Below are 20,709 nucleotides of genomic sequence, written 5' to 3' on the forward strand. Positions count from 1 at the left end.
CAGTTCGGAGGAAGTTACGCGACAAGTGGTAGGGACAGTAGTTTCTGCATCACGATAAGGCACCTAACCACACATCGCTTGTTGTGCAGTAATTCCTCGCCGAGAAAAGCATTCCTGTAATCACCCAACCACTGTACCCTCCGAATCTCGCTCGGAGTGACTTTAGGCTGTTGCCTACTCTGAAAATGGGCCTCAAGGGTACACGTTTAGCAACCATGAAGCACATCAAGGCGAGTGCGGCGGCCGAACTCTGGAAGATTCCAAAAGAAGCTTTCTGCCGGTGCTTCCAACAATGGCAGGACCGATGGAGCAAGTGTTTGCGTGCGCAAGGGCGCTACTTTGAAGGTGATTTGGTAAGTGTTGCCAAATGTCCTACCATTACAGTGCAATACCACCATTCTGGGAACTGCCTGTCATAAGATACATATCTGTGTTGTGCACACAGAATGCAATACAAGACATTGTCTGTTGTCTGTCTTTTGTTGCTGCTGAGAGTGATTTGCAATTTCCAGCTGAATACTAACGTACCAGTTATTAGGAGCTTATTCAACATTATGGGCCGTTCAGTTAAACTAGTGTCTTATTCTGTGACTAACCAAGTGACTGGCCAGAAATGAAATTTCTAATATAAAAATTTAGTTATATGATAATGTGCTGTTTGCTCAGGGCTGTTATGTATCTCATTGGGTATTGGCAGATGAGTATGGAGCAATGGTATAATGTTTGGGGGGGGGACTGAAGAAACTTAGAGTAAATCCTGTTCCAATGCTGTGTTGTCCACCACAAATCTCACAGGTTCATCCAGGACTGAACCCAGACTTCTGCGGTGAGAAACCAGGGTGTAATCACTTGAGCAATGAGATGGTAGATTGCATTGTCTAAAATTTGCAATTTTATGCAAGCACAAGCAAACGTATTTATTCATGAAGTTAATTTGATTTATTTAAACTCTTTGTAGAGGACAACCTAAGTGCAAAACCAGGGCTAAAGTGCTGTTGTGTAACAACATATGTTTACAGGGTTTTGTATCCAAAAAATGGTTGGTAGCAAGTGAGGTATAAACATTTTCATTTAAATATTTTATTACAAAATTGACACATCGAATGTAACAATAATTTGTGAAAATGTTAAAAATGATGTTTTGAACAGTCATAACATATTATGAATAACAGCATTGATATTCCTATTGATCTTCTTAACAGGATGCTATTTGTGTACATACACACATGCATGGCGAAAGAGCTGCCAGTCTTTTCAACTTCCATTTTCAATCTTACAAATTTTATTAATCCTTAACTAGCTTTGTTTCACAGTAAAGTGAGATATTAATATATCTGTCCATAAGTGTTCAGTATCATGCTCATCTGATGCTTGGTTTTAAGCAATGTCTTCAATCTTGAATTGTGACATGCAATTTGCAACAATGGCATTGTGAACACACACACACACACACACACACTTGGTTTTGAATATTTTTTAAAACTTGTGAGATATCATATGGCTTTATTATATATCACTATATATTGGCGCACTTAGTAACATATTATTGCCATAGCTATTGAACTTCCAAAAGAAATCAATAACATTATTTTGTAAATATCAATATATTTGTTTCATTTGTCAAATGAGCTTTTATAATCATAATCATTTCCATTGCCTTTCTGATACATAATGTGTTGGCCTATATCAAGGAATATCTGGTAGAATTACTTGTTCATAGCCAGACAGTACTGTTGGAAGTATAGCATGTATTGAATCCAGTGAACACATTTGCACATTTTGTTAAGTTGTGTGATGTACTGTTTCCTTCTGCACTAGCGCTGAAAACATACAGATATCTTAGAGAAATTATTCCTAAAGTGTTTACTACTTTTATTTATAAAATAAATTGAGTTGGAAATTAGATTATTTCAAATTATGGGTTCAAGAATTAACAATGTTTGCTTCACAGAACTGAATATTATCAAATGGTAAAGTTGGCCCTGTGCTTACCTAAATAAGCATTATGCCATGAAGGCATATTGGGGACTGGATGTATTGATCCACGTTTTCTTGTCCTCAGTACTAGTTGGAAGTGAGTAACTGAATGGTATTCTTTTCATTAATATTTCACAATTTGCCACTAATATTCACTGGTTAAATACAAATCAGAAATGTGATACTTGTAAAATCCAATTTTGTATATTTTTCTGCCTGTACCATTGTTCCCTTAAAATGCTCCATTTTCAGTTCAGTTAATTTCCATGGAATAATCTAATATGAAAATAGTTTTTTTTTATTCTTCTTAGTGAATGTATTTATAGCCACAGAAATGTGGACTGAAGTGTCTGTTTCATCTGGCACAAGCTACTCAAGATCTCTGTGACAGCAAAGAAGGTGTAGGTGAGGTCACTCAGAGTAGAAAAAGCAAATAAATAGTTTTCTGAAGAGTTCTGTCTTCTAGAACATAACACCATGCAGCAAAGCTTGCTGCCTGCTTCATGCTGATTTCTGGCTTGACTCACTATTCACCTATGATTTTGAGGTGAAATGTTCCTCTGAAATTATCAGTGAACTGCACTCATAACTCATAACTCTTCATAACCATCTCTGTGATAACCTCAAGTTCTACAAGTATTTTTCAGGTTTATAACTGTCACCCTTCTGTTTACACTGTCTCTACATTGAAACTGATAATGATAGAGCATTTGGGGCAAAGTTCAATGACTTTCACCTACTGTTTATAACCGATGTAAAAGGTTAAGCAAATATTAACAAATCTTCCAATAGCTCAAGCAAATGGTTTTTTTTGGGGGGGGAGGTCACTTAATGATGCTTTCAGTAAGTAAGGATGAAGAACTGGGAGAGATTTGGAAGTAAACATTCTTGGCCCAATCAAGGAATTTCATCATCAGAATATTTTTAAAATCGAGGTAGTGTAACTCAGTTATGGTTAGAAACTGGAAATGAATTTTTTTTTTTTTTATATTTTCTGTGCCCAGAGACCTACCCCATGGCACCTATAAATTATGATGATACCTTTCAAAACTCTCTAAATAAACATAGCTGTTTGCCAAAGATCTCAGGATTATGGAGATGAGTGTTGCAGATCAGTGCTTTTCTTGCAAACTATATCACTGCCACTTCACGAATGTGGAATTTACTGGTTTCTAAAATATATGGTGCTTTTCTTGATTACTAACAGATTTCTAGTTTATTTTTGGGGGTTATGTGGAGCATGGACTTAGATATAGTAAAAGGTAAAGTTATCCCTGTAACAAACCATGAAGGCCCATAGGGTTGTGAAACGTTTAGGCACACAGATGACAGTGAAGCTATTAGCCTTACTCTCTGGCCACCCTTTACCCCCCCAGGAAGATTCCTGATACTCATTTCTGTTAGAGGGTGAGTCGACCCCAGGGCCATAGGCAGATGGAAGGATTAGGTTAATTGAAAAATCCAGTGGCCTCATCGGGAATTGAACTCATGACCTTCCAGCTTGTTGCATAGTGGCTCAGCCATGTTACCACATGCTTCCAGACTTTGAGATATAGTAAGCAAAGAAAATGAAGCTCATTTGTGTATCCATCTGTAAGTTCAAATCTCATATCCATTTATTATTCCTAATTCGTACTAATTTGCAAATTTTGAAAGCAGTGCACAATTCATGAAGACTAATACACAACTTAAATGTGGTAAGTTTGCTTCACCAGCTGTCAGCATTTGCTGACAGTTGTGCCTACAGGCTCACACCCCAGATAAACTCGACATTTGACAGCCTAATTTAAAAAAAGTTGTAAATAAATGAAGCATTTTATATAAAATGCAATTGCTTTGAAATGATTTATCTCAAATACAAAGTTAAATGAAAATTAACTTTACAGCAACTATCTGGTCATCAGCATTAAAATGGAATGAATGTTGGGCATGTTTCGTCCACAAATGGAAAACTTTGCTCTTACTTGACTACTGCTGTCACTCAACAAAGCTTGTTCTGAGTGTCCGTTTGACATAACAGCATTATAGAACCCAATGTTCTTCTCTTGCTTTCAGGCTGCACAGTGTAGAATGGCAAAAGTGTTTTGGCACTTGGTCAGTGGTCAGTGAAAATCTGTAATAAAAGCAATAATTTAGCAAAATTAGTTTCGGGGGTTCATAATATGGCTTATGCTATCAGCATGGAGGATGCACCTGAGGTCAGACTGGGCCAACAGGTGGCCCGTAACAACTTCTGAATGTCTCGATCAATCTTTAAGAAACTTGGTATGTATATCATGCCACCTGAGGCTATCTTAATGGCGTACTTCATAAATCCCATCAATAATACCAACATTACAGCATTTCAAATTTATTAAAGGAAAACTTTAATTTTGCTTGAATGCCTGTACCAGTTGCCGTGAAACTTGGTACGTAAGCCATTTGTCGACCGTGCTGCACGTTTTCGCGCTTTTAAATGTAAGGTCCAATGGCCAAACTGCACGAAATCATGTTTTTAAATGTCTCCATCACAGCTGTGCGTACAGTCCTAAATAATATTTATTTAAGTATAGTAAATTTCTATGTACGTATACATGTCATTTCTTGTTGTCAGCTACTATAATGTGTTGTGTTCACCTCTGCGCCATTCACCTATTTCTTGCCTTCGTGGGTTATCCGCTCAAAGCACCACAAAATCAAAGACAAAGGTCACAATTTCAAGGCCGCTATGGGGTCCATTACCTGATTCATTAGTTTCCAATGTATTGAAGGCGTTGTATGAAGGAAAGAAGCTGTTTGAAACTCCTGTTCACTAAGAACCCAGTATGCAGGAAATAATCCACACTTGGTACCAGGGTTGCAATGCTGCTATTTTGATGATAGTAATAGAAAAATATAGCCACAAAGCTAGTATTTTGCATATAATAATAAAAATACTTCATCTTAGAGCTTAACTGCTGTCAATAGAGTAGACTCTCACAAAGCTATGAACCTTGTGTTGTGAAGGCTGGTGTAAGCTGGCGTCTTGGCTGTTCCTGTGTTCGTTTTAAGATATGTAGCTGGAAGTCACATGACAGGAAAGAATGATTTTGTAATGCAGCGCCATTCTGTGAAGAAGTGAATACGAATGTTTACAGCAAGCATCAAAAAATTAATAGCAAAAAAAGAAAAGGAATGTAACTTTTTTTTCCTAATCACTTTCAAACTATGTGAAACCATGTTCTTTCTTCATAAAAACAAAGTTAATTTCATTCGTTTATTGTGCAAATTGTATTACTTACAGCATATTTGGTAAGATGGTTAGAATTACTTAAACGCGTCCCAGTAAAGGAGAACGTAAACCCCAGCCAGCTTTACTCTTAAGACCGTTTAAATACTCTGGCACTTACAGGATGTCATGCCACTTAAAGCCAACAAAAGGAGTACTTCATAAATCCCTCTCATCAGTAGGACCAATATTGCAGCCTCTCAGATTGTTGCTGTAATAACCTTAATAATACTTGAATATTCGAACCAATCCTCATGAAGCAGTGGAACTCGAAAGGTAGTATTTCTTGGTTGTTGTCGCTCATTTAACATTCAATTCAAATGTTCCCAAGTGATAATCTCAGGGCTTCCTTACCTGTATTTAAGATATTCCTCGGTTTAATGTTGAAATCCACTGATCCAAAAGGAAACCATAAAAGGGGGGCTCACTGTATTTAATGATTTTATCAAATTTTACTCAGTTCTTACATACAAACATTCTCCATAAATTATATATGCGCGAGTGGGCCATCCTTCATACGATTAAAATGAACCAATATTGAGTTATTTCTTTAATACATTCATGTGAAAAGAAAGTTCTAATAATAGCATTCACCACATACCGAAAAATGTAACTTTCATTTGATATATTAAAATTTTTTTATTGCTAGTGGGGTGGGACTAAGTCCCTTGTACTGTGGCCACTTCTGGCCTATTGTAGCAGTCCCAGATAATAGGTGAGGGTGATTGTGGGGCAATTGGTGGAATGAAGATTGGCAGGGGAAACCGAAGTACTCGGAGAAAACCTGCCCCAGCGCCACTTCGTCCACCACAAATCCCACTTGAGCAGACCCGGGATCGAACCCGGGGCCGCCGCGGTGGGAAGCCAACGACTAACAGCTTGAGCTATGGCACGGCCCTATATTAAAAGTTTCTGTTTTGTGGAAACGTATCCCTCGTTATACGCGATTAACGGGTTCCTTGAAATCATCGCGTAAAGCAAAATGGCGCAAAATTAATTCATTTTTATATGATTAAAATATGAATGCTTTCCAGAATAGAAAAATGCTATCGAAATTAAAAAAGATCATTAGAAGTGCTAATGTCACAATTAATGTATATAAATTAATAAGATAAGTCAGGAGATGCTGCTTAGTGTGGAGCACGATCAGGCTAGACCGGATCTTTGCAAAGCCAGTGAAGTGATAACTTTCACCTATCTTGAAGAACTGATAGAGAGAGAGCTGTCGTGTAGATTTCTGCCTCTCATTATGAAGTTCTTTGTCACAAGCAACACCACTCTCCATTGCTCTAGTAATTCTGACGCTTCTGTTCCTGTTGCCGTGATTATCATGTACGATGCTAATGGCAGTGTGAACGTGCTTAGAAATTGCTTTGCTGAAATGTGTTTAATGGGCTTAATATCAAAGAAGTCGTCATGTGGATCATTTAGCTCTATCTCCAGGTCCCGAAGATTGTCATTGCTGAGCTCCAATGCGTTTCTCAACGTTGGCCCCCATCTGCATCCTCAGATCCAGCAGTCCTGCCGAGGGCAACGGTGGCTCACTGGATTGCCAATCTCCAGCATCCTTTCCGATCTCTCCATAATCGGCGTCCAAGTTTCTGTGATCTTATTAGCCGTCATTCTCTTCGCAATTCTACAGCTCTCCGTAATTTCCTCTGCTTGTTTGCTTGTGGTTCTTAAAGTCGATTCGGTTATTCCCATGGTAGTGGCTATGTCAAACGTGATTTCATTACTTTCATACCCCTTAATCACGTGTAATGTTTTCCTTAAGGGTAATTACTATATCTAGTACTGTTTATTGTACTACACAGTCCGTCAACAATGCAACAAATTGTTCCTTCTTTCTTACACGTTCACTTTCGGCCCCAAATGGCAATCTTCATGTGTCTTACTATGCTAAAACTGCTACACTGCACTAATATCGTCGCATATGTCACGAATGGACAATATTAGTGCAGTGTAGCAGGTTTAGCATAGTAAGACACCTGAAGATGGCCATTAGGGCCGAAACATGTTGCGTCGAAAGTGAAAGTCTAAGAAAGAAGGAACAATTTATTGCATTGTTGACGGACTGTGTAGTACAATAAACAGTACTATATATAGTAACAACAGGATGCTTAAATACAGGATTAATAAATTTCCTTTGTTTTTGGCCACTGTTAGCACTTTTGTCACTGCTTCTCATGATGATCACTTTTAACCTTAAAGTTTGTGGGTCGCACAAAATTAAGAAGACGCTATGCTATGCAGTATACAACTACAGAGAGACAACTAACGGTGTCTGCCGCGCCATAGCTCAAGCGGTTAGTCGCTGGCTTCCCACCGCGTTGGCCCGGGTTCGATTCCGGGTCTGGTCAAGTGGAATTTGTGGTGGATAAAGTGGCGCTGGGGCAGGTTTTCTCCGAGTACTTCGGTTTCCCCTGCCAATCTTAATTCCACCAATTGCTCCACAATCACCTCCACCTATCATCTGGGGCTGGTACAATAGGCCAGAAGCGGCCGCAGGACAAGGGACTTAGTTCCACCCCACTAGCATAAAAAACGATGCCTAAGCGAGTATGCACACATGCATACATCGCAGTTACGAGATGGCGTGTAACGAGGGATACCTGCATGAACGATCTCTGCTATGAAAACAACTGTAATCCAGATTAAAGTAAATAATGGTTGAGTACCTCGCGGAGGCTGTCAGCCTCACCAGCCGTGGCGGTAGTGGATCTTAGGGTAATAGCGGATGTGTTTGTAGACTGGCACGGGAACAGCGTATGGCTTGGGAACAGGTACAGGAATATGTTTCTCTATATACACAGGGTGGGGCTTCTCTACGGGATAAGGTACAGGTTTCTCCACAGGAACAGGGATAGCGACAGGCTTTTCCACAGGGACAGCCACTGTCTTGACGACAGGAACGAGGACAGGTTGAGGTACCTGGATGTGCACAGGGACCGGTTGGGGCACAGGAACGGCGACAGGCACGGGATGAGGCACTTGAATGTACCTCAGGACAGGTACAGGCACAGGTTTAGTGACCTCGATCGTCTGGGAAATGGGTACGGCGTGCCCGTAGCTCACGATTCCGCCCTCGTGTTCGTTCGTGCTGTAGCCGGTGGCAATCCCACGCTTGTCCTGTTGCTTCTGTGATAGGTCTTCGGCAGTGGATACTGCAGCCAGGGCTAAAACAGTTACCATATAGACCTGTAACAGCAAAATATTAATCATTTGTAGCCCAGTGGTTACTAATGATATTGTATTGTAGCATCCTGTTGCACTTCTCACTTGCATCGATCATTCACCGGCTTACGTGTAACACCACATTCCAGAAAACATCACCGTTACAAGTTCAAAAGTTTTTTTTTTTAAGTTTTAAAATACACTACATATTTGGGCAAAACATGACCATCATCGGATGTTAAAAATATGTGTAATGAGAAAATCGCTGCTTTCACTTGTTGCTGATGCATATGCGGCCCCTCTGATGTGTGTGTGTTTTGTGGTTAGTGTGTTATGCTCCTCCCTTTTGTGTTAGTTGCGTGTTTTGATCTGACTGCTAATGCACATAACAAATGTACAAAATAACAGAACAACACATATTCTTCTTGTGTGATTGTGAATGCATGTCTAAGAATACTCGTATATATACACGATATATATATATATATACACACACGAGGGTCGTACTTAAAGTCATGAGCAACAATTTTTTGTAAAGTAACATGCTTTATTATTGACAAACCAAATACACCACCTCAATCTACAGACCTCTCTTTATTTTCCCACATAATCGCCACTTCTTTGTACACATTTCTCGCAGCGTTCTGGGAGTTTGAAAATTCTCCTTATGTAAAATTCCGTTCCAGCCATCCGAAGACACTGATGCACTGCTGTCTGAATTGCCTCCCTTGTCTCAAAATGTTGTCCATGCAGCTGTTCCTTCACAAATCCGAAAAGATGGTAGTCGGAGGGTGCCAGATCAGGGCTATAGGAGGGTTGTGGAAGAACTTCCCACCCCATCTTTGCAATTGCTTCCAATGTGAGGCGAGCGGCGTGGGGGAGACCGTTGTCATGCAGGATGATGATGTTTCGTCCCGGACGTCTATCGCGTAATGCACGTCGGAGCTTGTGCAGCGTCTGGACATAACGAGCAGCATTGATGGTTTGTCCAGGTTCCAGGAATTCGGCTAGAATAAACCCCTCTGCATCCCAGAAGACTGTGCCCAACACTTTCGCAGCTGCTGGCACTGTCTTTGCCTTCTTTTTTGATGAAGAATGCAAATGGTGCCGTTCCATACTCTACCGTTTCGTTTCAGGCTCGAAATGGTGAAACCAGCTTTCGTCACCTGTCACAATATAGAGCAAAAAATCATTGCGTTCGTGTCGATATCTCTGCAGCAGTTCTGAAGTGATGGCTTTTCGCTGACCTTTGTGGTCTTCGGTCAATAACCGCGGGACCCAACGAGCACAAACTTTCCTATAGCCCAAGCTTTCAATCATCTCCTGTACTGCACTGTGCCCTATTCCAAGTTTTCGGACTATTGTGTCCACAGTCACACGCCTGTCATCTTGAATGATCTCATCCACTCTTTTCTTGTTGCGTTCAGTTGAGGCCATTCGAGGACGACCGCTCTGAGGCTCATCTTCGATGCTGGTGTTCCCATCTTTAAAATGTTTCACCTATCTTCGAACTCTGCTCGCACCCATGCACACACTTCCATAAGCACGCTGAAGTCTCTGGTGAATTTCTGCAGCAGGGATTTCCTCTTTCACAAGAAATTCGCTGACAGCACGCTGGCGAAACGACATATCGTTGTCGGCCATTTTGTTAGGAGTGATACTGGTCACGTGATGCGAGCTATTGACGTCACAAGACACTGGAGGTTAACACAACACCTGGTTCCACCTACGACCATACCCTCTTTCGTCTGCTGTTCCCAGGTTGCATGCAAAAAAAAGTTGCTCATGACTTTCGGTACGACCTACGTATATATATCAATTCCAGTTTCAAAAATTCGACGTCGCACTGAATGTTTTCTTTATAACCACTTTACACTGGCCGAGTAGAAAACACCGTTTCCAAAAGTAAATCTATTGTTGCATGCGTGTTCGTTGCCTCAGAAACATGTTTACCGATCCGTTGCCTAAAAACTGGATGCATAACATCGTTGTTTTTTCGCCTATTGCATAACAACGGCTATGCACGCTACAATACGTAATATGTTACTGGTCGGGCCGACTTCTCAGAAGGAATCTGAGCCCGCGCTGACCTTAGTTATTAGAAACGTAATTTGTTTGTACACTGACATGACGTCTGAACGCTGCAATCTGCCCATATGCTGGCCTGGGCTTCGCCGAGCACGTTCCCATGGCAACACGGAATGCACCGCTGCTGGACGGCGAACTGTTGGAACACGCTTGAATGCAACTGAATAAGCAATGTACTGCAAAGAGATTGACTTCGATTCCTAGGCACCGCATAGAGAGGCGTTTCCGTTACAACGGATAGGCAAAGATTGTTCACACAGCAACGAAAGCCATACGCGAAATAGGAACCCTTGGAGACGGTGATCTCCATACGGTTCGACCAAAACCTATCTCGGGGAGATAGAATCCAAGAGGATGAAACGATAGACCCGTCGTTTCGTCAGAGAGAGTGCCCCACATCAACAAACTTGCAACTGTCTGACAGTAATAAAGATCTGGTCTTAAGCTCCAAATTGGTGCTTTATTCCAAGACAGACTGGCCGACTGATCGTCGGTCGTGACGTTGCTTTGACAAGAAGTTTAGATGCTGGGGTGTCTTACTGACTGAGCCAGAGAGATTAGATATAGACTTGCTCACCTAATTCGTACAAGCAGCATCCAAGAGTGGAAGCGTTGAAGACTTTGTTTGTTATTGTTCCAGTAATCGTTTGAAGTGTTATAAAAAAGTAAAACAAGTAAGTGAAGGCCCATAGGGTTGTGAGACGTTGAGGGTCCCACATTATCTAGACAGTCGGCTCAAAGATGGCGGTAAGGTTGTCAGCTTTACGCCCCTGCCGCGCTTTACTCCCCAGGAAAATTATTTAATTAATTCCTGGTAGTCATTTCTGTTTTGAACGGAGAAGTTCATGGAGGTAGGCCTAGGCCCACTGGGGCTGTAGTGCCAAGGAAAAAAACACTCATTTCTGTTAGAGGCTGAGTCGACCCCAGGGCCACAGTGCGGCTGGAAGGATTAGGTCAATTGAAAAAAATCCAATTACCTCATCGGGACTTGAACCCGCGACCTTCCGGCTTGTAGCATAGCCCTTCAACCAGCTACGCTACCACGTGCCCCCCCACCCTGAATTGTTATAAGCATTTGTATATCCGCCTGGTGATTGTCCAATAAATCCAGAGAATCAGTTAATTACTCGTCGCGTTACCAGCATAAGCGACGATACAGTTAATCTGACAGCTTTAAATGCGGGGAGGATCACTATTTACATTTGAGATTATGTTCGTATTTTGATTGTGCTGGTTAGTAAATTTAGTCACGCGGCAAAATCTTGAGCCGGTACTTACCGGAAACTTCATGGCTCCGAAGTTTGTGTTCATCTGGGAGCTTCAGAGGACGAAGTGCGTAACTGTTGAGTACGCTTAGCTTGCTTATATCGGCTACACTTTCACTGCATGCAGCGTGCAATCCCTCCCTCCCGCCGCACTCCCTTTGATTACGCACAAATTAACCACAGTGGCTCCCATTGTTGCCAGGTAGATTCAATTTGCTCCACATATTTTGTTGTGTACACGTACTGAACCACTTCTGCGCGGGAGGTGCCCCGTTCGTGTCGTGATCAGGACATCGACAGTCCTAACTGTGATTTTTCGTGGTCTCCGTCACTCCCTTCAAGCAAATGCCGGGATAATAGTAAGTAGGCCACGACTGTTTCCTTCCAGTTCCTTCCCAAGTCATTATTCACTCAACGATGTAACCGAATATGTTGGTCTAGCCCTGGCAACCCAGACCAGTGTTCCACAAATTTTCGGCAACTGTGGACCACTACATGGAAAGTCGGCGCAGGTGCGGACCACTCCGTTGTCATAAAATTTACATCAGCCGCAAAGAACACGCTTTATGCTTTTCTTTGCAAATAGAAAAGTTATGGTTAAAATTACCATAAACCACTTTTTTATATCCACCAATTTAAAGTAAATTTTAAACAAATATTCGCCACAGTTTTTTAATTAAATCGTTTTATTTATTATGTGTTATACTCGTATATTACTCTATGGGCCATCTGGTGAACCGCTACGGACCACATTTTGAGAATCATTAGTCTGTACTTGTATTATTAAGGTGCAAATTTCAAATTTTGGCCATGATTAAGGTCTGCTCATGACTTCTCTTAGTCCCTCCAGGCAAATACCGGAATAGCACCTGGATTAAGACAAGACTCCTTCCTTCCAGATACTTTCCCATTCATCAGTCATCTCAGCATTCAACGCTTTGTAGTCTGAGATACTCCAACACCATCGTTAAAGAAATCATACTGTGACGTATATGAATGTGACTATAGACGGGGTTTGGATTGATGATCTAAATTTATTGAACTCATTAACACAACTCGTGATTACATTTTACAGATCACTGTCAACACAGATTAGTGTTTTCAGTCTGTTACAGTCCCCATTAACCGTTCCTTTGTAACGGCTTCCAACGGCGGAAGTTCCCCTTCCTCTGGGTTTCCAAAGTATCCCCGGCCTCAGTTCTCAGCTTCTCATAGCAGCAGCTCACTACGACTGAACTTCAGCGATTTTATAACTGACTCGCTCACTTACCCACCAACCAATTGTTCACTTGAGTCGGAATCAGTGTTACTTTACGACTGGCGGTTTACTACCAGTCATTTTATCTTGGAGCCAATCTCCTTGAGGCTCAAGACTGCAGATTCTTTTTTGAAACTGAACACTTGCGGTCATAGTCCTTCCTCTTTGAGGAGAGGATTCGTTTGTCACTTGACTGACTGTGTACTGCTTATAACATCCCGGCACGGACCGCGTAGAAAATACTGCTTCCCCTTATTGTATCCAAAGGCCGTGTAAACATGCTTATTTGCTGAGCCGTTACTTAGTAACGGCTGTTTTATAGTTGCTTCTTTCGCGGTCGTTGCCTAACAACGCGTCTACATGAAACAATATATTAATAGATTTAAGCATTATAGCCGCAACATTGCCGTTATGCTGTCACATTATGTAGGCTTATAGTGTGCAAGGAATTCATGCAAGTTTGTGACAATGCCCGTTGCATTTTTGTATCGAAATTGCAATATTTGAGTCTCACATCAGATATCTCCGGGCAATATTTATTGGGCGAGAGCCGATTTGACATAATACAGTACTTTTTTTTTTTAATTCGCTTAGTGGGGGGTGGAATCCAATTGGGTCCACTCGGCACGGCGGCCACTGATTGGCCTATTGTAGCCTGCCCCGGGTGATTATGATGATGGAGAATTTGGTGGAATGAAGATTAACAGGGGAAACAGGAGTACTCTGAGAAAATCCGCCCAAACGTCACTTTGTCCACCACAAATCCCACTTGACCACACCCGGGCTCGAACCCGGGCCGCCACGGTGGGAAGCCAGCGACTAACCGCTTGAGCTATGGCGCGGCCATATAGTACTTTTTTTTTTGCTTGGCACTACAGCCCCAGTGGGCCTAGGCCTACCTCCATGAACTTCTCCGTTCACTTCGGTTTTACTAGATCTTACAGATTCGGTAGGACTCCTTGGGCGGGTGATCAGCTCGTCGCAAGGCCTCTACCTGTACACAAACACAGAAAAACGCGCACACACAAACTAAACATCCATGCCCTGAGTAGGATTCGAACTCACGATCCCAGTTTCCAAGCGAGCGAAGACAGTACATGCCTTAGACCGCTCTTCTACCGTGATATACAGTACGTTTATTTACGTCTAATTAGCATAAGTGTTTGGTGCGAAGAACACTGTAAGGTTCTCAAGGCGGTGACTATGAAGAAAACTAACTTCAGGGTTTACTGGTTGCCTCTTAATTTGCTTACCCTTCCATCCTGAAAATGGTGGACCTCCTAGCTGTCGCATTTAGTGTAACAAAATACGGCATTCCAGCCCAGCGTGTGAGTCTAATGATTTGGAGAAAAAGAAAGTGAAGCAGATCTAACGGAATGTCATGTAACAAGAGCTACCTCGATGCGATGACCCCGCGATGTCCAGCAGGTGCTCTTAACTTCCGCCGAGTGACCAGACAGCTTTCTCAATCATTGCAGGTGCAGAATATCCCACGAGCCAGTTTCACTACGACTGATCTCCAGCAGACAATAGAGAGCATACGGAAATGTTGCAACAGCGTTGAATCTTAATCCACTTCATCTACTATAAGAAGGAGGATGGTTCATTATCAGTGCCATAGATCTGCACGCCGTTGTTGTGAAGATAACGGATTATATTTTAAACAAGTTCCGTCATGAAATCGCCGTTTAGAATTTCATATAGATTTACATAGTGCTTTTGTTCCGTGACTTTGCTCACGTATGAGTAGATGGACCTTATTAACGTTGTCTAAACCACCTTTTGAGGGTATGTCACGCCTTGAGTACTGAACCTTACGGGAAGAATTCCTTTGTGTTCAATGAGATCTCTGATAATGATAAATTTCGTTTCCATTGCATGTTTAAGGTAAAGTAATTGTATCCCTTAACAGGCCGTGGAAGCCCATAGGGTTGTGAGATGTTGAGGTTCCCACATTTTCTAGAGAGTCAGCTCACAGATGGCGGTGAGGTTGTCAGCTTTAAGAACCGGTCGCCTTTTACCCCCAGGAATATTCCTGGTACTCATTTCTGTAAGAGGCTGAGTCGACCCCAGGGCCATAGTGCGGCTGGAAGGATTAGGGCAATTAAAAAAATTCACCTCATCGGGACTGGAACCCTCAAGCTTCCGGCTTGTAGCATAGTGCCTCAACAAACTACGCTACCGCGTGCCCCTGGATGTTGAAGGTAGACTCTAATAACTCCCGTGATAGCATATCGATCTACAGCACTGTCATGATGGCGCGACCTTTTAGGTATTTTACACAGTTTAAGGATGCTATGTATGTCTCTCTGTGACATCAGTCTCGGATGATGGGAGTAAAGATGGTCCCTGAAACGTCGGCAATTTTGAACCAAGTGAAACTGCTGATACCCCGAGAAGATTTTATCAACTTCAGCCGCCATGAGAACGTGAGATCAGAGACAGGATATATGGTGGCGCAACAGGTTGAGGTCAATAAGTTAACATTTGAATTTAATTTAAAATGTCCAGTGCGCTCTGCACGCGGTTCCGTTCTGATGTTGCACAGTTAACTGGTACTTCCGCTTTCTCCTGTTTGCTTAGTTTGACGGCATTTTGTCAGTTGCATAATTGCATTGTGTGAGAGGACGGCAGTTGAAAGGAAAATTCTAAGAAAGATCTTCAGGCCATCAAGAAACCATGATGGCTCTTGGAGAATTAAAAGAAATTATTATGTAGATAATCCAATAAAAGGAAGGAACAAAGTTAACTTTATCAAAGCCCAAAGAAGAAGTTGGCTTGGACACATCTCAAGGATGGAGGCTGGACAGTTCAAAGAATATATGACTGGCAGCCACACACCATAAGAAAGAGAGGCCACCTAAGATTAGATGGAAAGTTGACGTAAGGGAGACCTAAGCCGCCTCTGTAGTCTAGGGGTAACGTGGAATTTTTAAGGGAGGAAAAATTCAGGGCACAAGTCCTCCGGGAGGGACTTTAAGCCGTGGGTCCTGTGTCGTAGATTTACGGCAAAGATCCTCATGTCTCTAGGAGACCTCTGAGCAAAATCAGGCAAAGTTTCCCGCCCAAGTAGTTTCCAATGCCTCCGGTAGATGGGGAAGTATCGGGTACCACTGCCAGCCTCGCTGGCTGAACGGGGCTGATAGTGAGCACCAGTACCGGCAGGGTATGGCGACTGATGGAATATCAAAGGGGGACTATTAGTCGCGGTGCATGGGAAAACCCACCCCCTCCAATACTAATAATAATAATAGTAATAAGGGAGATCTAAAGGATTTTGGAATTTATAACTGGATAACTCGCACTCAGGACAGAAGTAGTTGGCAGGAAATTGTTGAGCAGACCAAAGCGTTCAAGAAATGAAGCTGTCGAACCTCATGGAGAAGGAGGAGAAGAAGAAGAAGAAGAAGAAGAAGAGAGGACGGCAGTGAATGATAAGCTGGGAAGGTCTTTGCTGGAAGATCCGGAGTTTGAATCTCTTGTTGAAATCCACTGCTCTCTCCCTCGAAGCAAGTGCTGAGAAAGTACAGCGCGGTGTTTGAAGGTTCGTCCACACATAGCGCTACGTACGTGACGCACGCTACATACGACATGTTCGCTATACGAACAGAAAAATATCTCCCTTTATTGCCACTGTGACTGGACACACAGACTTCCATACGCTACGTACGCTAAGGTCCCTATGTTAGCTGCGTCGCAGAGTGTACACAGCGTACGTAGCGTACGTAGCGTGTGTCTGTGTTTCGCGGGAGAAGTCGGTAGATCTATGGCAACAAGTAGGAGGGGAAATGGTTGCAGCTGCATTGCAGGGCGGTGACTAACAGCGTACAATTCGTATCTCGTTTAGAGTATGAGAACAAATACACTGCATATTCTGTAGACGCATCGGAACAGGGAATGTGTTCTTTGGTACTAGCCCATCTACATTTCGGAGGAATATATACCCTCTTTCTACAGGGCCAAATGATACGCCGGCCAACAAAACCCTATTTACTTACTGCCTGCTTTTATTTTGTTTCTTTTTTAATCTGTTTCTTAATCTTGAAGATGCAGGCTATATGTTCCTTCATATGTCATTGGACTCGTACCCATCCACACGGCGTTACAACCCAGAAGACTTCGTAGCAATCGCTCTAATAACCTCATACCCATACTCATCTCTTGTATGGACTGTGTTAAGTCATACCTTGTGCAGGCAGTTTTACAGAAGAAATTCAGTTGTAACTGACTTTACAAATGTAACCTAGTAACGTTATAATGAAGACTTAACGGTCCACGTCACTGACTCTTCTATGATGCACCTGCGTTCACGTAGTAGATGCAGTATACAGGATTTAAAACTTTTTGTGTGTAATTCTGAACACAATTTAGAAGGCTGTGTAATGAAGCCGTTCCAAAATTAGTTCTACCCTCTGTAACATAATTGAAGGATAAATAAAGCCGGGAAGGGGAGGAGTTGCATTACTTCCAGAGTCATGAGACAGAAAACTATGGTCATTAATCCCGGGGACCCGGAATCAAGAATGACTGTCCTGACGAGGAACATCAGTACTAATCGACCGGCCTGGAGGGATGAATACCAGGCCAGCGACCTCATACGTTGTGCATGAATTCTATTCAGGGATCGAGTAATTCTCACTAGCCTGGGTGAGCAGGAAGAAAATTAGTGAATTCAAGTTGGATCATATGATGTGTGAACTATTGTAGTCAAGGCCAGTGGACTAGATTCTCTGGTTGTGATTTGAAAATCCACCCCATCACTTAAATTCTCTTCACCTAACTCCGGGAAAACAAAATATCTGCTTTGACTAGATAAGCCAGTTGGAAAAAAATCGTTTAGTCTGTGGATCAAACAATAATACAGATATATCTGCCTATGCTGAAGAATACGAATACGCCTACTAACCAACGATGCAACCCCATTCGTTCTAAATTCACAGTTGAAATATTTCTAAATCGCTTCCCAAATAACTGCAGGACATATGGATGGTCAGCTTCACACCCCAGTCGCTTTACTCACGGGGAAAGGGTCCCCGGTTCCCATTGGATGGGAGGTTGGGTGGCTTTCAGCACCGGTCTGGACGATTTGGAGTAGAGAAAGAAATGCTTTTCTGTGCCGCAAATCGAACCCCGGCCTTCCAGCACATAGCCCGTCGCTATACCGGCCGAGCTAGATATAACTAGATGGGAGGACAATATTAAAAACGGCGTTAAACGAATAAGATAGCAGGTTTCGGACTGGATTCATTTCCCCAAAGGTAAGAGTGAATGACGGGCTATTATGAACATGGCGATGAACCTTAGGGTTCCATGAAATTCTTGGAATTTCTTGACTAGATTAGGAAGTATTAGCTTCTCAAGAAAGAGGACCCTCAGTATAGTTAGTTACTTGTAGTGTCGAAAGTTGTTCCAGTCAGAAGATATAGATTTGAAACTGTTACGGCGTGACAGTGTACAGAACTGTCTTCTTAGATATCACTGCAATGCAGTGTGGTAGCTAATCGAAGTTTCGCGGGAACGTACTTCTCCCATTATCAAGGTTGAAGATTTAGTCGAACAATAATCAGTTCTCTTTGCTGCCTGTTTCATGCTGATTTCTTTTATTGGCATACTCCTGAAACCTTAAAATTGAGGCGACATGTTCTTCCGAAACGTCGCTTAAATCTCAACAGACTACACGGCGTTATATCCCAGGATACCTCTTCATAATCGACGCTCTGAGAATTTCAAATCCTACATTCAGTCAGGGTAGTCGGTGTTCGGGCAGAGGTTCGAACCTAGCATCTCCCTGCTGCAGTTCACTTGGGAATGTTACCGCTTGAGATAAGTTGTTGGGCCATTCGTGATATAAACTTCATTATAACAACTTGTTTTACTTCTGTTGTGTCAGTGTCTTTTGCGTCGGAAACCGGTTGCTGATCCGAAAGAAGACTTTCCTCCCAACAAGGTGTGACCCGGTCTGCAAGACACGCGAAAAGAAAACATAGGCAGGATTCCTCAAGTTCCGGTCTTCAGGCGAAACCGGTGATACAGATTGCCTTGACGGTCATTCTCTCCATATGAATGAAAACACGTTCCTCTGTTTTGCAGCTATCCGCTTTCTCCGCTTGTTTATCCTTCACTTTCCCCTTTACGATGCCGTTAATCTCTCCCAACAAGTGAAATGATCAGACTGTTACAATTTATATGAATAATTTGTCCAGCTGCTTTGAAAGGTCGCCTCTGTAAGGTCATTTGTCAGGCAGTTTCACTTTCTTCCAACATCATTTGGATTTATAAATCGCAAGATGTGAACACACGAAATGTGGAGACATTTAGTACTGACGTTATACATATCGATTTTGGAATCTCGTTTTCATTTCGGATTATAAACTTAGAGCACCTGACAAGATTTATAGGACCAGAATTCTGTACAATAGGAAAACAATTTATATATTCTGCCCAAAATTCGGTGTCGTAATTGAATAATAGGCTGGTCACGGTAGCCGAGCGGTCTAAGGCTTTTACTGTCTTCGCTCGCTTGGAAACCGGGATCGTGGGTTCGAATGCCACTCAGGGCATGGATGTTTAGTTTGTGTGTGTGCGTTTTTCTGTGTTTGTGTACAGGTAGAGGCCTTGCGACGAGCTGATCACCCGCCCAAGGAGTCCTACCGAATGTGTAAGATTTAGAAAAACCGAAGCGAACGGAGAACTTTATGGAAGTAGGCCTAGGCCCACTGGGGCTGTAGTGCCAAGGGGGAAAAAATGAATAATAGAAACGTAGAAAGCTCAGACGCTCCAACTGTGAAATGGATACTTAAGTCTGTGGAGCTGAATAAATTAGTTTACCGTTCACAGACACTCGAAGGTTCACGCTCGTTTCATTGTATGCCATATGTGATTCTGACCAACCTTTAAGAGGTGTGAACAGCGCTGAAAGGTATTTCTTCGGCTTGTGTCCAGTATCATACCGCCCAATGCAAGCCTTCACACAGCCTGGGGGGAAGGGGGACAAGCATCATCGTCCCCTGGATGTCTGGAGAAAGTCCATATTGAAAGAGATAAAAAGTGCCAGTTATGAACATCAATTTTTTAACTAACGTAATACCTGTTGCGAATTCAAGCATCTCATCATTTGTTATAGCATAAACTCTCATAATAATAACTTCCCCTGATTTCTCCCGCATTCCTCCACAGCCTTGCATGTCAAATGACACGTCGAGACCAATTTTAACACTATCTCCCACAAATAACACGCACAAATAGCCAGTTATAGAACGTTTTCTCTATATAATCGTAGTAGCCATATGAAATGTTATCAGTATTAAAAAATAGACAAGGCACACTAAAACACTTTTCGTCAGTTCGTGACTTCCATATAACTTACATTCATATAACCTGTTAAAGATTGAGAGTTGGTTTCTACTGCATCCCGAAATTGCGTGAATCTCACTTGCACAATAGTCTTTTTGTGCTTGCAGAAGGTTTATTCTTCTGCCCAGAAAACTCTAGAGCGCCCCGTAAAAATAATTTTAACTGCTTAAACACAAGTTTGTAGATACAAATTTTCTCTTACTCCCCTCCCCATCCTTGATGTCTCCTCCGTACATATCCTGATCCCGAAAACCCGTTACTCTTTCGAAATGACCAGTAGTGACAAGTAATGACGAAGACATGAAATTGTTACTTTCTGTTGGAAGAAGGTTCAAATCGGAGATTTC

General features: G+C 42.2%; 1 protein-coding gene across 1 annotated transcript; it reads right to left on the minus strand.

The window, feature by feature from the left end:
• Window positions 1-7,921: 7,921 nt before the first annotated feature.
• LOC111869443 (zinc finger protein 512B) lies at window positions 7,922-8,416 on the minus strand. Its single transcript, XM_023860983.1, has one exon. The coding sequence runs from the start codon at window positions 8,414-8,416 to the stop codon at window positions 7,922-7,924; it is 495 nt and encodes a 164-aa protein (XP_023716751.1).
• Window positions 8,417-20,709: the final 12,293 nt, after the last annotated feature.

This window comes from Cryptotermes secundus, unplaced genomic scaffold (genome assembly GCF_002891405.2).
Source record: "Cryptotermes secundus unplaced genomic scaffold, Csec_1.0 scaffold1053, whole genome shotgun sequence".
Classification (NCBI taxonomy): Eukaryota; Metazoa; Arthropoda; class Insecta; order Blattodea; family Kalotermitidae; genus Cryptotermes; species Cryptotermes secundus.